Source organism: Accipiter gentilis, chromosome 27 (assembly GCF_929443795.1).
Source record: "Accipiter gentilis chromosome 27, bAccGen1.1, whole genome shotgun sequence".
Lineage (NCBI taxonomy): Eukaryota > Metazoa > Chordata > Aves > Accipitriformes > Accipitridae > Astur > Astur gentilis.
Window position 1 is genome coordinate 21563523 of NC_064906.1, and position 18978 is coordinate 21582500.

An 18978-nucleotide genomic window follows, 5' to 3' on the forward strand; every position below is an offset into this window, starting at 1 on the left:
CATTTTCTGTTGTCATCTTTTTTATCGAATGAATGTGCAGCGGCTGTTAGTAGTGCAGGACCGTGGCATGCTGCAGCAAACCTTCCCAGCAAGTCTTGTGAAATTTGTTTCTGCTGATGCAAATGTGCTATTTTCTAGAGCTCCCCATTGCTATCTGATGAACTCCCATCCTATGCCTGAATGTGAAAAACACAACCCGCAGCCCAGAATGTGTGGATCGCTGTGTTCTCAGGAAGTATGCAACTAATATAACTATTTGTGCTCTGTCTCACTGAGGGTAAAAAAGAAGGGTGGAAAAAAACCACCATTGCACAGCAAACACCAGTACTCACACAGGAAGGCCAGGGACTGCATTTTGCTCAACTAGCCTGGCCTTTGTGAGGGGTTGTATTTTGCATTCATCAGTAGCTCCCTGAGACATGCATAAGGAGATTCCCTGAATATCACCATCACTTTCTGGGATGGGAGAGCAGAAGGGTCCATCACTGCCTCTGTTACAGTGGTTCTTTTACTTGTGCTTTTGTATTCGTTAGCTCAGTTAGCTACTGAAACATCTCTAAGAAAGTTATCGAGTTAGACATGCATCAGCTTTTAGTGGAAAGCTGTATCTCAAATGATACAAGATATTATATCTGCATTTTTAATTAGATTATTTCAATACATCAGCCATCTATCCCTCTGCTGTGAGGACCAGACATACCCCAAAGCTTCACTGTGCAATTCTAAATTTGGTAAAGACTGTAAAAGAATCTTCTGGAAAATCAACATATCCATCACTCTCCATTATAGACCCTACCTGAATAACACTGTGAGAAATTAAGTGAATAAAACATCCAAACCCAGGAAGGAACAGCACTTAGGAACTGTGGGGGAGGATCCTGAGAGCCCATGTACCCCTTCACTGCTGAGCCAGTAGCGGCAGGCAGGAGAGCCTCCCCAGGGCATCGCCTCAGGCGAGGAATGCCAGTGGGAAGGATTGAGAGGGTGTGCATGTCTCTCTCTCCTTTCCCCAGCTCCCTCTATTTCATGAACTCCTTAGTTGTCTTTCTAGTACCGTGACCCCATCTGTCTTCACAGCTGCCTCACCCCCACAGCCCTGCACAGACTGCAAAAGCCACAGCGGGTACAAGCGGGTCTTCCTCAGCTGTTGCCCACTTCCCAAAAGGAATTTACACTTATGTTTCTTACAGGGATACAGACTAATTAGCAGGAACTAACCTTTTCCTCTTTTAGGTTTGAAAAAAAAGTATTTTTATGACATGCATTTACTTTGCAGAGTGTATGTTTGATAGGTCTTTTCTTTCCCTCTTAAGAAGAATGAAAAGCTCAGCTTTCAAGATAAATGCTCTTTTGCATACATATGCTGGTTTTTAGGTTTTAACAGACATACATAGACACAGAGGAATTTGATTTTGCAGGCATATAATTTTATGTGTGTTGACAGACATATCTTTGTATGTACATGTGCGTTATGTGTGTGCATTTACACATGTAAAAGAGAGAACATGGAATAAATGGCTCCTGTTGGCTGGAAAATACATTGCCATTTCAAACTTCAAAGGGAGTATTAAAGAGAAGAAATGAATTACAAAAGGTTTTAGAAAGGAAAAATATTTTTGCATTGTCTCCTTAAAACCAAGGACTAAACTGTGCATTGTATAAATCAGTCTCTTTCATAGTACACTGGAAAAAGCTTATTAGCAATGATTACATTGTACAGTGGACTTACAGACGCATTAATGTGTAATTACAGAATAAACAATATCAGACTTGTCTAGTCTGTTTTGCAAGGAGAAAAAAATTTCCACTTAACACCACAATAAGCCCATGATAGGATACCAATTTTACTAGGATCTACTAGCAATGTGGTGGTAAGATTAAACAAATGTGTCGCTACACCAGAGGTAATGCTTCATTACCATTATTCCTTCCTTGTCTTTTACATGTGTTGGGCTCCAAAGCCACTGAAGTCTTTTGCTAGCACAATTTATAATTTCTCATTTTTATTTCTAATTGCCATTATGTGGACAAATTGTCAGGAAGCTCAACCCCTCCCCAGAAAAGCCTAGTTCCCATTTGACTTCTAGATAAATTGTTGTAGATCCACACCTGCAGCAGACAAAGTCCCAGCAACCATGCTGGCCATAAGGGCTTCCCCCATGTCCCCTCCAATGTCCAGCGACAGGAGGTGCCAGTTACAAAATGGTTTGGATTCTGGGAGGAAAAAGGACAAACCTGACTCAGAAAGGAAGGCACCGTGTCAGTGCGGAAGGGGTGTTCTCACCTTTTCATTCATGGCTTCAGCCTGGGAAAACCAGGAGAGGTGCTCCGCTTAGGAGAGACAGAGACATTCACAGCTGGAATTGTGAATACAGCCAGCTGGGGGTCGGAGTAGGGATGGATCATGGACAATTTGACACTTCCCTCAGCCACATAGGTGTTTCTTTCCCTTTGCAAATCTGGGCACAAAACCCAAGCAGTGGGTTGCAGTCCACCCCACAATAAGGCAAATAAATTTTTCATAGTGAATTCTGTATGTGCATGTGTTGTTCTCCCCCAAAAATAAATTCTCATATGGAAAGACATGGAAAGATATCTCTGAAACCCAGCTGCAGCATGAGGTGTGCAGAAACAGCAGTGTTCCCTAGCTGGCAGTCGCCATTTCAGTGCTAATGAAACCATCCCGCTTCAACACCAACCATTGCCACCACTTCCGAGCATTGCAACACATATTCACAGCAGGAAAAAACAGGCTCAATAACTCAGTCTATATAATGCTGAGGTGCACAGTACTGTGAATGAGAAGGGACTGATCTCCCTCCAAAAAAAACCTAAGCCATCATTAAAAATCAGAATGCAAAGCTCTTAGCTTAGACAAAAACCAAAACACAAAAACCACCGAAGATTTGGGAAGTTCAAATCCATAGCGAGGATGTTGGCTGATCACAGCTTCTTACAAATACAGGATGCTTTTAAATGATGAAATATGGAGAATGAATATTTCCTCTTCTATTAATTGCAACACAAGCTGAAAGTGTCGCCAACTTTAGTTAAAACCCACCTTTCCATTGCATTAAACATTTCTGTTATGTTACTTAATCAGCAAGGAGGGCAAAATCATGTGCAGATACTCTCTGTTATATGAAGGAATTAGCAATTCCTTTTAAAGTGCTCAATTTTTTTAAATTTTTTTTTCCAAAAGGAGGGGTCAAGGAGCAGGCGAGTTCTTACATCATTCCATAAAATAATCTAGAAGTTACTAAAAACTCTGGTAAGAGCCACTTCCTCAGAAGTAACATTTCCAGTGTAAAAAAAACTGGCTTATGTGAAAGTTCTCCTTACCCTTCAGTCTCTTCTCTTTTTTTTTTTTTTTTATTCTCTTTAAACTCTGGTATGTGGCTTGGAAGGGTGGAGGTCAATTCATTCTGTCACATTTCTCCACTTTTGCTACATTTATTACACTTCTTAAATGAGATAATTTTGGACTATCTTTGGGAGAGGAGAAACAGCAGAAATGGAAGGTGAAAACTGAAGAGCAAAACACAGACCTTAACTTTTCTTTTTTGGATAAGCCCTGTTTTGGTTGGAAATTGAGAGTAATTCTGTGTATGCTCTGCATTTACTAATTCTCTGCAAACCTTCAATGGTGTTCTTAATCCCATTTTTAGGTATGGATTTTGGCATGCTAGGGTTGAAAACTTATTTACATCAAAGGAATAGGAGTTACTTCCAAAAATCCCATTTGGTGCCTGTGGTGTTAGTATGGCTGATGGTAGAATAGATTAGATACCTTCTTGGGATCTCTTCTTATGCCTATAACTTAGACACCAAAATGCTTCTGAGAAACACGTCCATAAAGTGCAATGGCTACAAGAACTAGGCACTATTCCTAACTTAAAAATGTGCAAAAACCAAAGAAAGAGAATCACGCATGAAATAGGTTACTTCACTAGTAATTACGTTCCCTGCATGTGCACCTTTACAACACAGAATTCATTTACTGGGGAGGGAGGGAGCAGCAGAAAGTGTCTCACATTGCAGGCTGCAGGTCTAACCTGCTTTGGGGCAGCTGCTCTGCTGGCTCGCTTGTTCAGGGTGGCAGCTAGATGAGGCAGGACAGAGTTTCCAACAAACTGTCTCTAGACGTCAAAATCCTGTGATGCTGGCTGATCCACCTTCACAAGTTAACAGCTTGTTGTGGTTACACTTCTTCACCATAAATGACAGTCTGAGAGTGAGCCTGCATTGGCTGCTATGGCATACCTACCGACTGCATGTGGGGCAAAGCTTTTTCTGGACAAACCATCTTCTGAGGCTTTAAGAAACCTCATATAGTGAACTCAATGAGAAAGGTTTGGCACAAATCTCTGTCCCGCTGCAATGAGTGGTATTTGCTCCTGGCTTTAGGACTACACCTCCAAAAAGGAGCTCCCTTCACGCCCCACTCTTTACCATAAACGGCTTGTTCCACACTGGGGAAACCTGTGGTGGCACAGCCACCCTATAAATCCTTCCCGGCAAATCTCTAATGAGGGGATGCAGCCACACTGACACCGTGTTTGCACATTTTGCTGTGGGACAGAGCCTGGGGAGGGAGCTCACACCTGAGGGGAGAGCATCACTGCAGGTCCTCTGCAACCAGAAACTATCTCCTCTCAGGGAGGCACCATAGTGGGAGTTTAAACCACAGAAATGTGAGGAGAGGCTGAACAAAATCAAAACAGCAGCTTGTTCCAAAACGGCACCTCTGTAGAGGTAGGTGGTCCCTACACTGCGTCTTGGTCCAGAGGTTTTCACTCAGGGTACACTCCTGAAGAGCACTCAGGTTGAAAGAGAACTTGCTCAAGGGAAAAGCAAGCCTACAACAAAGAGCAAGCAAGAAATAATACAGAATAGAGGGATGGCTGGTGTTGGGAGGTCCATCCAACCTTCTGATGCAGTCATTCCCTTAAAATAACATGAGGTTTTGCAAACTGCAGTTATAGTGGTCCTCCTAGCTTTAAACGTGCTCCCCTTCCAGCCAGAGCCCTGTATTTCTGAGTTGTGCTGCAGCCACGGCTGAGATCCTGCTAGATAATTTTAACTCCCGAGCTAGAATGGGGCTTATCTCTGAGGCACATCTCTTCTGCTCAGATAAAGACAGCTTCCTCTAACTGCAGATTAGATCAGCAGGCTCAGTAGCCGTACCTAAAAGCCACACAGCTAAACACTCTGCACCTCTCCAAACAACGTTTGCTGCTCTCTCAATGCTGAAGAAACTTGCACAGCTCCCAGGCTTTCCCTGGCTTTTGCACTGATGTTCCCCTCTGAAAACAGCAATACCCAGCAGGCCCTCATGAAATTGGCCACAGCTCCACAAGCTACACAGGTCTGGAAAAACAAGGAGAAAAAAACCCATAGCCTCACCACCCACTGCTACATTATGTCACATACTGGCAACAGAAACCATATTTCTACCAAATAGGCTAGAAGAAAAAAATTCCACCTGAAACTAAATAGAAATCACTGGAAAAGTACAACTCTTTTAGGATCAATTCTGTTCTCAAGGATTTGATTTTATCACACACTCTAGTTGCATCAGAGAATAAATTTTTACGTGCCTGTTTACACAGTGGCTCTGGCCTGGCTTTGCATGAGCTGAGTTAACTGCGCTAATACAGCGCAGCAGATGCTGGGACTGCAGCAGCTCCCCTTTCCAGACTGGTTCACCCTCCCTTTGAGAAACTACTTGCAAGTTTGTTTTGAAAATGTTCACTCTCCGTTACTTGCAGCAAGCATTTTTAAATTTGATAATGGAATTTGCCTTCAGTAAGAGGGCTGTTTTCCACTGGCCTTGTGAAAATTCATGCACATTTTTCTAAGTCCTAAGTCATTACATTGAGCAGAGCTTGTATCTGGCAGTGTGGCTAATTCCTCAGCTTCCCAATGGCCCCATATACCTGGATCTTTGGCACTTCACTCTAGCACACCGTTTCACACTACACACATGCAAAACATACCTTTGAAGGCCGGTATATACCATATATGCCATACAGAATTTATAAGGGCATTCATGAAATTTGTTACATGCCTTCTCCCACTAAAACCATGCCCATCCGCCTCTATACAAATTCCCAGAAGAGTTTGGCATAGAAAATGAAAATAATCCTGACAAAAATATCTCCTGCATTTCCCCCTAAAAACAGGTAAGTCATACTGGCAGGGTCTCAGAGCATGCAATACCAGTCCATACTGGGGAGTAGTACTTTGGGACTAGAAATAGGGGCTTCAGACCAAACAAGAGGGGAGATTCCCAACTTCCCTATTTTTAAAAGTTCCTAAAATATTTTAGTTACAAGTTTTTCAATTCCTTCAGAAGACTCCTCAGTTGGACTTTCAAGCCCTGTTTCATTGTGGAGTGTTAAAGACAATTCCTAAAGCTCCCCAAACCAGCCTGAAACAAAGTTTCTCTCTGCTCTCAAAGACAGTAGGGCTACATTAGGCGAGACAGCAATTATCAGCAATTATTTACAAAGGCTCATCAGCCTCTACACACTTTCATACCTTTGAGCAGCAGAGATGTCCATCTGAAACCTGAGCAAGTAAAACACATTACACAGCCCTCCAGGTTACTTTCGTTCTCTGAACAATTACATGTCCACATGCACACATGCCACACGTGCATTTCATTACTCATACACAACCCACTGCCTTCATAGCCACTGAACTCCTACAGGAGGAGCACACAAAGATGTTTCACTCTGGCAGTCTTTTTCCTCAGCCCCTTTCACTGCCCTACAGAAGTGCTGGGGCAGCAGTGAGCTGGACCTGTCTCAAGGAACAGGACCGATTTTGCAAGCTGGGGTGGGGCACTTCCCCTTTTGGCTTTTCTCTCTTCTCCCCTCCATCTGCAGCCTTTCCACACTTTTACTCTGCCTCCACCCAGCTATGTGTGAGTTGCAGCAGATTTATGTAATAGCAAGCTGTTGTGGTTGGCCTGGTGGCCCCTCAGCAATGCTTTCAGTCCGTGCTCTCAAATGGTTGAGCTCCTTTTAAGGAAATAAAGCACTGAAGCAGCTCAGAGCGAGAACACTTGCCCAGACCAGTAACTAGCTACTTATGCAGGTTACCACCTCTGGATGCCCATGGCCAGGACAGAAGAACCCAGGATGCGAAGACAATGCCAGGTTCGCAGTGATGCCAGGCACTGCGGCTCTGCAGCTACGTAGGCTTCTGCTTCAGCAACTGGGTTGTGGGAGGGAGGTAACATCAGTCACTTGACATTTCCCATTGGAGGAGAAAAACGTCAAAAAGCTCTTTCCTCTTAATGCCTCTTCCCATACTAGTGTCCTTTATTTTAAACAAAAGGAGAGTTTCTAACTTCATATAAATCTCACCTGTCTTCTATTGATGTCTAGGATCACCTTGACTTGTTATTTGGGCATCTTCTGCCAGTTGTCCAACAATTTCAACCCAATTTTGTGAGATGAGTTCTCCCCAACTCTTCCTCTCAGAAAGAAGAATATCTGTACACACTATATATTTCAGGTCCAGACTATAACCTGTGACTATGATGGTGATCACTTTTTTCAGTGAGAAACCTTGACTTCTGCATTGGAAGTCTAAATGGTCATCTTCAGCATCAGACAGCTGCCTTTGCAGAAATGGTGAGCCCACAGCCTCTTTCCGAGGTCAGTAACACTGAGAAGGCTTTTGGTTTTTCACCCATCGATGGCCAGCTACAGTATGGGAAGTTATGGCTAAAGGAAGGTACTGCCTTTCTAAGGAAATGCTACCACTGCAGCAAATAGCTTTTTCTGCATGAAGTAGGGTCCGACCTACAGCTCACTGAATCATTAGCTTCCCACACATGGCTTGAATTAGGATACAGTCCCAGGGCAGAAACAGCCCTAAATTGCAACCATCTACCACATACAGGATGTTCAGTATTGATTATCCACAAAAGGTACACCCAACATTTAACCTGAAACTTGAATGGAGACAGTAAGAATCAGCAGAAGATATTTCAAATCAGCTCCTATGTTATAGGTTAGCATGGGAAATAGGGCTGCCCATCCAAAATAGGCTACAAAGCACTAATTCTTAATGGAATGGAATTTCAGTGGGATGTGTATTTCTAAATAACTTAGATCGAGATTTCAAAAGGATATTTAGGAGAGATGGTAAAACGAATCTCTAGTGCCTTAAAGAGCTGTGAAAATCTAGCTCTTTGCTTGTCTGAAAGCATTCCCTGTGTTCTTTAGAAAAACTAAATGTAGAGCTGGTGGGTGAGCAGAGTAAAAAAATAAAATAATAAAAAAGTTATAGGTGCCAGATCAGCCTGAGAAGGAAATTCAGGGTGGAGAAGAGGACAAGGAAGGAAGAAGATCTACTGGACAGAGCAGCAGAAATGAAGTTTTCAGGAGCAAGCTTCTCAACACATAGTGACATTCTTGGGAGTTACAACATTAAAAACATAGCAAGCTGATCAAGGAAATTAAGAGACATAGCAGTGACCAGAACATGTCTTTTAATGTGTTTCTGCTTTGCTGTGCTGCTTGGGGTTATTACTAGAAAATGTTGATGACTTTACTTCCACAAATGACCTTTTCACACCAGCTTATCATTTTTCCATTGGTCAGAAGCAACCCATGTCTTGGGTGCCTCTGTCTGGGGACACAAGTTAAAGCATACATTTCATGAACCCGGACACCTCCCATATGAAATTTGCACCCTCTCTAGACATTTTAAGTGAGACACGCAAAATCTGAAGGCACTCAATAATATCCAACAAGTGAATTGAGTACTTCTGAAGTCTACTACACCTTCGTTCTCAGAGCAGGAGAGATGTTTCAAAAGGTTCTCTCCATCAGGCCTATAGCACCATGTACAAGTCTCAGTCTAGGGTTGGAAGAAACAAGAAAGGAGATTTTTGAAAACACAGAGAGGAGCTAGAGCCTATCTTTCTTTTCTAAAAATAGCTTATTTCCCCTAATCTTTGACCTTTAAAATGCTAAATTGATGAAAAAGGTAATTAAACTTTTGACTCCAGGGTTAAAGGTTTTGTGAAGTGTTACTACAAATCTGAGTAAGCAAACGGTCATTTGAACATTTCTATCTTGCAGGCTGATTAAAATTAACAACAGATTTCTCACCTAATTTTAGTAAGATGAGGTAAATACTTAATCTTTTCATTTAACAAACCTGCAATTTCCATTGTTACCTCTATAATACTACATGTACAAAAAAGTCCTCCAGAGCTCAGTGGCCCTCCTCCATAAAAGTTTCACTCAAATTACCCTTCCTCAAGTGCATGCCGTATGGACAGCTGATCTCTCAGGGTGTTACAGATTAATGCACTGTAAATCATATGTTGAAATACAGCAAAGTGCATAGGGGATTCCCTTTTGACGAAGGAAGCAGATGGGACATTAGGAAAGTCATATAGAGAAAAAATGTTGCCTGGTCATATCTGCTCATGTGCATTGCCTGTCAGTTATCACAGGCCACAGTCTATCTCCCAGCCATGAGATATATATAATATCAGTGGGTCTTTACATACTGTCCCGCCTATCTATCGTTCTTCAAACTACTTTTTCAGATCATCCTTTTCTACCTAAGTTTCATGATAAATAGAGGTGAGAAACAGATCTTAGGACTTAGAGATGACAGCGTTGCGCTTAACACCGAGCCTGTCTACGCTGCCTTGCCACTGCCTACATAGAAAGACAGTCCCCTTCATCCCTAATATATCTATGGGATCATATAGGTCAAACACCACTCCTAAGGCATTGGTTTATCCCTAACAGGCCTTCTTTTGACAATGATCCAGAATGTGCATAGCAATCATATGGCTCCTGATATGTTTGAGGCATGTGTTTAGACCCTTTTTGTAAAAAAGGAGAATCAATTTTTTTCAGTGTACTGTTTACAAAAACTTAGTTTAGGGCTAGAAAAAGCAGCAGTAGAAGAGGTAAAAGTGTATGCAGCTTTACAGAAAAGACAAACATTGCAAGCACTGGAGTTGATACCTACAGTTAAGATCATCCATAAAACAGAGTATTGTGAATTGTCTTTGTTTCTGTTGATTATGGTAAATGTCTCGCTACAAGATGTGACCCTTCAAAACCAAAAAGCTTGGGTAGAGAAAGTGGCTGTGGAAAAAATGTTGAAGTCGGGACAGAGATAATCTAATTTATTGCTGAGTGCACAAAGTAAAAATAATGAGAACAACAGATGGAACTTACCATATTTAGGACACCAAAAATAACATTTTCTCCTTCTTTTATTACAGTAACTTCTAATATGTGTTTATATTGATATATAATTGAACTGTTGGAAGAATCGTTATATCAGCAGGAAATATAAATTTGATCTTTGCTGGTTCTGTATGATAGCTGTGAGGTGAAGTAAATTCAATGCAATCAAAAATCCTGTTTGTTTGGATTTGAACAAGGGATTTTTTTTTTTAATTATTATTATTATTTTAAATCAAGCCTTAATTATATTGTAGGGTTTAGTTACTGTGGAAGAAAGGAGGCTTAACTCATTTTACTGAGTTGATATACAAGCAGTAAAAGCAAGATTTTGTCCAAAGAGCTTTGGACTGAGAAACAAAGCACTAGATAAGCAGTCAGATTATTAAAAAGCATTTTTTAAAATTAATTTGTTCATAAGGTATGTCAATATCCCTGTAGGAGCTGAACTTTATGCTCACACTTTTGGTTAGAGAGGATCAAATGGTAAATAAAATGAAGATGCATAACACGCTGCATTCTCTACTAGCTAGTGCTGGAGTTTGGGAGTAGGGTCTATTTCTAATGCTGACACCATTCTGCTGTATTACCTTGACTTGGTTATTTTACCTTCTGTGCCTCCCTTTCCATCTATCATTCTTTATTGGACTTCCTTAGACAATAAACATTTAAAGGCACTTGAAATCTTTCTGTAAACAGTCTTCCACCCTGACCCTCATTCTTACAATAGGAATGTAAAAATGATGAGCAATACTTTTATTTGTGGATAAACAAACAAATTTTGATAGTCACTCCTCTCCTGAAATATTTTTATCATATAGGGCCTTGATCACAGCATTCTGGGAGTCATTGTGCTTTTTTTTTTTCCTACTAGTCAACAAGCATCATGCTCAAGTAATATCATCTAGTCTTTTTTAGTGGACTATGTGTAAGTTGATGCATGCAGTAGTCAGCAGTATTGCTAGTTCTTGGTGTGGAGTCTGGGATCCCTAAGAAGAATCAGCATTTTGCAAAATCATCTCTGGACAATAATTTATTGTAATCCAACAGACTTTATCAATTGTGGGCTTTTACCTAGAAGAACAAAATTCAAGTCTTTTCTAAAGTTCTCCCAGTTAAAAAAATCAAGGGTAAATGGAGATCAGATATTGGAAACTGAAACATATGAATACTATGTGTGTTCTAATATGGCATTTCTGGAGAAATCTGAATAGCAGATAACATTTAAGATAGCATTCAAATTAATAATAAAAATAATAACAACAATACCTGAGAGTTTACTGAATTTTTATCAAATCTGAGTTCAGATAATTTTGACCTGGAACTACATATTTAATTCTATTTCCTACACAGAATGAAAACCATCTTTCCTGGGGAGAATGCCATGCAATCACTCATGCTTTAGAAATAAGATAAATAGCAGGATCTCTATAACTTCTCTGTGGGTTAAAAGGCTTGCTGTCTTTCAAAATGCCTTTCCTAAAGAGAAGGTTGCACAAAAAACAATAAGCACCTGAGTAATCCTGTGCTGAACAAGATGAAAAGGCACAGGACCTGCTTGTATATCAGCTTACTATACAGTACTTTAACATTATTGACATATTATATTAGGTGCTCATAATTCTTATCAGAGTGGACCAGTCATCTTACCCAAGACTCTCTCATTCTTAGCACTCTGTTGTCCTCCACTACTAGTTGAAAGGTCCTCTGGTACAGGCATAGGTTCATCTGCATCATCGGGGACATCACTAATTGGAGAACTTTCCTTTCCTAGTAGTGAAGAAAGTAGCATCAGTTAGTCATCAGAGTAGCCTCATTTTCAAGTAATACCATAAGTGGAACCACAAACCAAATAAAACTTAACAAAAAACCTAAACATTACTAAAAGCATGACATTCTTAGGACCAAAACCTGCTGTCCTGCAGAGAAAGCTTTCGAATACAGGGGAATTATGTTTGTGAGAAGAATGCATGGCCAACGTCTTTTCCATATGTACTGAAGTCTGGATACACAGTTACCAGTCTTGCCATTTTAGATATTTGTAACACACATGGGTATTTTTCAGCTGCTATGCTCAGAAGATCCAGTTGAGCCAATGTAGACTGGCAGGTTACAAAGGTTATCAAATGGTCATCTTTTGTAAAAACTCTTCTTTCTTCCACAAACGCTCCTTGCGAGCACATCTGGATTTGCTTCAATGACATAGTGAGGTCTAATCCACAAGTATTCTGGGGCTCTAACAGAACTACCCCCAAAATAAAATTTTATCTCCAGCTAAAAATTCAACTAAATCTTCAGCAAGCTTCATTAATACCCACAGATTAAGTTTTGGCTGGTCTTTGTGCCTACAAGTAATTAAGTGCCTCTAGCTCCTGGCACTTCCTAAAATGGGTACAATTAGCAGAGGTCAGTCAAAACATGACTTCAAGGGTTTTATGGTCTCTTATTTGTAAAGAGGAAACAAACCCCAGTGCCTTGTGTACACAAAATTTTGCAGAAGAAAACAGTCTGATGCTTTAGCGTGTTATAAATATTATGGAACCGTTTTAGTGCCAAATGTAATACAATAAGGAAAATAACTCTCTTGCTAAGTATTGCACACCCAGAAATGGTGAGGTTTCTTGGTTTAGCTCTCAGTCACAGCACACATGTCCTGCCCTCAGTACTATCTGGGTCTTGCAGAGCTTCTTTTGAAATGACTTCACACATGTGCTGGTTTTGGCTGGTATAGAGTTAGTAGCTAGTATGGGGCTATGTTTTGGATTTGTGCTGGAAACAGGGTTGATAATACAGGAATGTTTCGGTTACTGCTGAGCAGTGCTTACCCAGAGCCAAGGGCTGTTCTGCTTCTACCCCCACCCCACCAGCGAGCAGGCTGGGGGGCACAAGGAGTCGGGAGGGGACACAGCCGGGACAGCTGACCCCGACTGACCCAAGGGATATCCCAGACCATAGGACGTCATGCTCAGCAAATAAAAGCTGGGGGAAGAAGAAGGAAGGGGGGACATTGGGAGTGATGGCGTTTGTCTTCCCAAGTCACCGTTAGTCACCGTGCTGGAGCCCTGCTGTCCTGGAGATGGCTGAACACCTGCCTGCCCGGGGGAAGTGGGGAATGGATTCCTTGGTTTGCTTTGCTTGTGTGCGTGACTTCTGCTTTACCTATTAAACTGTCTTTAACTCAGCCCAGGAGTTTTCTCACTTTTACTCTTCTGATTTTCTCCCCCAGCCCACTGAGGGGGAGTGTGCGAGTGGTTGTGTGGTACTTAGTTGCTGGCTGGGGTTAAACCACGACAACACATCTGTAACAAAAGCATGCCTTGGAAACAACTACCAAAAGAATTATCTAAGTGATTAGTTTCATCAACTCTTACTAAAAGGCTGGTCTTTGCATTAATAGCAAAGAATGGAATAGGCCCAGAGCAGGATCTGAACTCAGTAATGTTCACATAAGACTTTGTCTCCAAAATGGAGATGTTACCAATTTACACTGATGCAATCCATTAGACATCCTGTGGCAATCAGCACATCAGCAAGGGCAGTAATTTCATGGCACAAAGTCCTAGCAATTTAGTGGTTTTTTTCTAATGAGAATTCCCTCGTTAACACACAAACATTAATTATTTCTGAAATCACTTCTCAGAAAAGGAAAAATTAAAACAAATACAGCTTACTTAAGTGACAACAGTCTGATGATGACAGTTATGGATTTGACCTGAAAGAAGAAAATGGTTTCCTCCCAACCTCCTGGGTGGAGCAAAGCATCTTGCTTTCCAAACTATAGTGATCATGACAGGGGAGGAAATGACAGGTAGGTTTAAGTCATCTTCCAAATTAGCTGGTTTGGGTTGTTTGCACAAATCTAGATTTAGATGAATGAAATGAGTGGGTGACTGCATTTCTTAGTGATATATCTACCTGACTATGGAATAATCTCTGAGCAGGAGTGGTGGGAGCGGCATCAGGTGAACCATCTAAAACTGCATCCAGAGAACTCACGGGTAATGAAGGAACAGTCCTGCACTGGCAGAAGGACCGACTAAATGATTTCATAAGGTCCCCCCCATCTCCAGCTTAAATGGGCAAAATCACACCCACTGGATGCCAGTGCAAAAGCAAAGGTGTATTGCGTACATGGAAAAGAAGGACTATGAATTTTACAGCAGAGGAAAGTAAAAGCAGGAAGCAAGTTCATTAAACCAGTTTTTGCCATTCACTGTTTAGCTCCTTATTTAGTTTTTCCTGTAGCTTTCTGCACTGTATTTATGGGATGTAAAGAACTTAAAGAACTGCCAGCAACTTTCCAATGCAAGTCCCATCTTCCCAAGCTGAGGTATCTCTTACAGATAGGATGCATGGGTGAGGAGAAACAGATAAAATATTTCAGCTTTTTCAACACTTCCACCTCCAACAAAACAAAAACAAAACCAAAAAAACCAGAAGTTTAATCAGAGGGCAAGAGGTGGTATGGTCAGAATCAGCTCTCTTGACGCTACATGTAAGATAAGGAAATTTATTAAGAAGTAGTAGTAATCAAAAGCCACCTGCATCTTCCAAGGTTCAAATTGTGCTCCCAGTCACAACAATGGAAGTTGATGCTCTGACTTAGTCTAGATTCAGAAGAACACTTACCCTAAAAACCTGAAGACTTTTTTTGGCTACAAACCAATATAAACACAGACCTATGAGATAACAGCAAGCATAATTAAAACGTTCTTAGTATGTAATTAGGCATCCTACAATAAGCAGGTTAAGGAGGATGCTTTGAAGATAAGGCAAAGCAGACTTTTGGAATAGAAACCTGTTAGTAGATCAGTACTTTCACAGTTTGTGGTGAACTGTTTTGTCACTAAACAGATATCAGCCTTCTAATCGTTAAATTAATAGCCATTTGTCCTGGTGGCATGAATCAGACTAGCCTCATGGACTTGGTGGGGCAGAAGCTGGAGATCTGGTATGCTTCCCTCTTTGCAGGAGACTGCAGTTAAGAAAACTAAGCAAACTTGGCTTTAATGACTCATTTCATATCATTTGATTTCCTCCTGTTACACATGATCAAGAAATCCCTGCATGCAAAAAGGCAGGATAAAAATAGTGGATTTAAAATAGATACATTTGTTGAGCTCTGTGTCTTAGATTCTAGAGCATATTTGTATTTCATGCCTTAACTACATCTAAGTTGTTACACCATGGTAAGTTCACTACTGCATGGTAATCTTACAGATATGCAATCCCACGAACATCCTTTTGCCAATGAATTTAGAAATGGAAAGTGAGTGGGGGAAAGGAGGGAACAGTTTCTCATTTGATTTCTAACAGGTTTGTCCAGAACAGTAACTGGTCAAAGGGATGGACCTAAAAAAACCCCACCTAGTGTCAAATACTAGGGTAAATTATTAAAAGGTCACATAACAGAGCAAAGTACCATAGATTTATTCCATTCCCATTTTATATTTTTGCTCAAAAATAAGAACTGAAGCATAAACAATGCTATCTAATCTTGGGGCAGGGGTGTGTCTTTTTTTATTTTTATTTTTATAAAGAGCCACCTGACATATCAAATGAAAAAGGCAAGGAAGCTGTAGAATTGAAGTTCTGTTTCTGGCACTGCCACTGACTCATGGTGCCCTTGGTTAAGTCATAAATGGAGATCACTTCAACTGCAGGCTGTATCATACATTCCCGCAATTCATCCTGAAGCTCTGAAAGACAGTTTCAGATTCCTAACACTGCCATTTCTGTATGAAAATTCTCAGAGAAGTGCCTAACCTATCAATGGTGCCTGGTAAGGCCCTCAACTTCTCTTTACTTGAGTTTACTCATCTCTGCCTTAGCAATATAGCTAAAGACATGAGGAAAGAGAGGAAGGGAACAAAGTGCCCAGCCCATTAAGGTTTTATTTATCCTTTATTCCTACCAAAGTCTGTAGCCTGGTGTTTCTTTAACACCTCCATTCAGTTCTGAGAGCAATTCAGTTCATGCCAGGATGGTGCTGCTGGAGCTGCGACTGTTAAAAAGAATGCCAGGGCAGGATTTCTTACAGAAGTCTCATTCTTTGTCCTTTCAAAAACTAATGTTGAATGTATTTAATACCTGAGGGTTGTTTCTTATGGAAACACTAGAATCACTGGAGAAGTCACACAAGAAAAGCGACATAAACACTTTTCTGGATGAGAGTCACAATCCAATTCATGTCCCCTTTTCACTAGTAGAACCTCAAACGTCCAGTGATGAGAGGAGAGTTACTCCTCTCAGGAGCTCTCAGGTGGGAGATACCAGCCCAGGATACATTCATTTCCACCTTCCTAGGACCTAGCAAGAACATCAAATACAAAACTCTTCTTCCTGCTTTTGCAGAGCACGGCACAGCCTGGTCGGTGCTAGGAGATCTTTTTATGTTAGATGTGGAAACATTTGTACTGTTTTTTCACCTTCCTTAACTGTTAGGCCCTAGAACTGAGAAAGAAAAAAAAAGCAAAAACGCAGGAAAAATACTGCTTGTTAAGTGAGATATTATCTGTGTTTTCTGACTCTCTTGTACGGGTGCCGGATACCGTTTGGTTAAATGTATGTCAGCTCTCTCCTCATTTCAGAACTGCAACTGCTTGCCTCATGAAATATCACTTTCAGGAGAAAAATAAAAATTGTGAACTTTGCACTAGTCGCACAGTATTTCAGTTCCTCTAGGAGCCAGCCATGCCTGGATTCCCAGAAGTGGGAATGCCTGTGTGCATGCAGGGTTTGGCTCGCTCATGCTAGTTTTGTACTGTTTTGGCCCAGCTCGCCCCTGCCACACCTGAGTCAGCTACAGCTGCATAAAGCTCATGGCTGCAAAACACTGCCTTTGAGCTGAGAAGACTGTTTCTAGAGACCTATTTTATTTCTGGGTTAAAAAACCAAAACCAAACCAAACTCAAAGAACCCCCCAAACTAATTTTATTTTAAATTTATATTTCTTTTAAAACACAACCAAGTGTGGTAGTGAACCAAGTCACCTAATTCCATAGGCTCAGAGAATAAGCTACACTTGACAAGCATTACTCACAGAGCAGGAGAAATAAATAAAAGTGTTTTTTAGCTGACAAGACAATCTCACACACCTGAAACTCTGCAATTGTCTAACTGGTTCCCAACACATTGTAGAGTTCCCTCATCATGCAGGGAAGCACCCTAGAAGCATGTAGGCCCCAAGAGGAGGAAAAGGCGGGGGGGTGGGGAACTCCTTTCTGGATTCAGCAGCCTATGAGAAAGAAGTAGGTTACATCCCTGTACCTTCAGATTTTCTACTTTTGAGGTCTGGTAAGAGTTTATGAAGAGCCAATATCTGTAGAACCTAATCTGACAAACTCCTATTTCCAGGAGGCTGAGTTCACGCACAGCTCAGATCATAAATGAAAGTAAATTAGCAAGTTTTTTCTTTGGCCAGTTGTTCACAAATCCAGCTAACAACCCAACACAACTCACACCCTCTGTTCACAGAAAGTACCAGATGCTCAGTGACAGGAACAGCAGGAAAAGTTCAAAGCAGGTTGGTTTTTTTTCTGTAACCTGTTTATGTAGGTTTAGCTCTTATCAGAGGTAAAATTCCTCTTACACTGTTGTGTTTTGGTTTGGGTTGTGTGGGTTTTTTTAGGAGAGCCCTCTCTCATCACATAAGACTACTACTCTTATGAGCATGATTTGCTAGAAAAGCTAAAAGGCACAGTAAAGTACTGCAGTGGTTCAATCCTGGAAAACGTTGAGAGCTACAAATTATATACATAGATGTGCATGTATTTACATACAAACAAACATTCAAAATGGCAAAGTTTCTTGCCAATCCTCCCTCTTGAGGGGAGAGGCAGACCATAAGGAAGGCAAAGTGTGTGACCTACTAATCCACTCCTTGACTCAAGGCAGCATCTCCCACACTGCTCCTCTCCATGTCAAAAGAAAAAAAAAGCAATGCTCTGGTAAGAGGTAGCAGGTGTGGAGCTCAAATTAACACCATAGTAAAGAATACCACAAAGGTTAGGTGTGGGTATCCAGGGGAGCCTGTGCTGCTGCAGAGCAAGAGGAGGTCAGCGCTCCTGCTCCCAGGAGCTCACGTAAGCAGGAAAGGGTTTCTGCAGCAAGCAGAGGAGCTGGGCTCGAATCACAGCGTGGAGCAGATGTGCGGTGCTTTGTCTGCTTAAAAGATTAAAACCCCACTGCTTTTTTAGGACAGGTTTTATTTAATTTACAAATTGTTTCAGAGTGTGACAAAACACTGATGTGCAAGTATATCCAGTTAAAATTTTAAAATTGTTACCTGAGGAGGGGAGTGCAACATGTCTCCACGGGGTTGACTACGAGTAACTTCCCTACACTAAATGTAACTGATTATCTTCTGTTGGCATGAAGGATTATTATATTGTTCTTTCAGACAGAAAATGTCTTTGATTTTTAATTTTCAGATGACACTAAAAGTTCTGGATTCCAATTTTTGAGAAAACTCCTCAATGTTTTTAGAAGCGGGGGGGAGAAAGAAAGAAAATTGTATTCATAGATTTTAGGAAAACCCAGTGACCTAGCCACCCATACTGGACCTAGACCTTCATGATCTCTTATAGCCGGCCTCCAGGTCCTGAGCCAGCAGTGCCCAAGAGCTGTCTCTTAGAAAAGAGCCACACGCCCAGGTATCTGCTGGGAGCGAGTGGCCTCAGTGATAGGGCTGTCGTGCTCCAGGTTGAACACTAAACATGAAAACTGAAAGCCATTAACTGTT

At 41.2% G+C, this 18978-nt stretch overlaps 1 protein-coding gene across 17 annotated transcripts in view; it reads right to left on the minus strand.

The window, feature by feature from the left end:
• Positions 1 to 18978, minus strand: part of IKZF1 (IKAROS family zinc finger 1) — a 78670-nt gene that overhangs the window by 44607 nt on the left and 15085 nt on the right. For all 17 annotated transcript variants that reach the window (XM_049830148.1, XM_049830151.1, XM_049830145.1 and 14 more), the window contains one exon: positions 11886 to 12005. In XM_049830148.1, coding sequence (XP_049686105.1) covers positions 11886 to 12005 — 120 coding nt within the window. The remainder of the gene's footprint in view (positions 1 to 11885; positions 12006 to 18978) is intronic.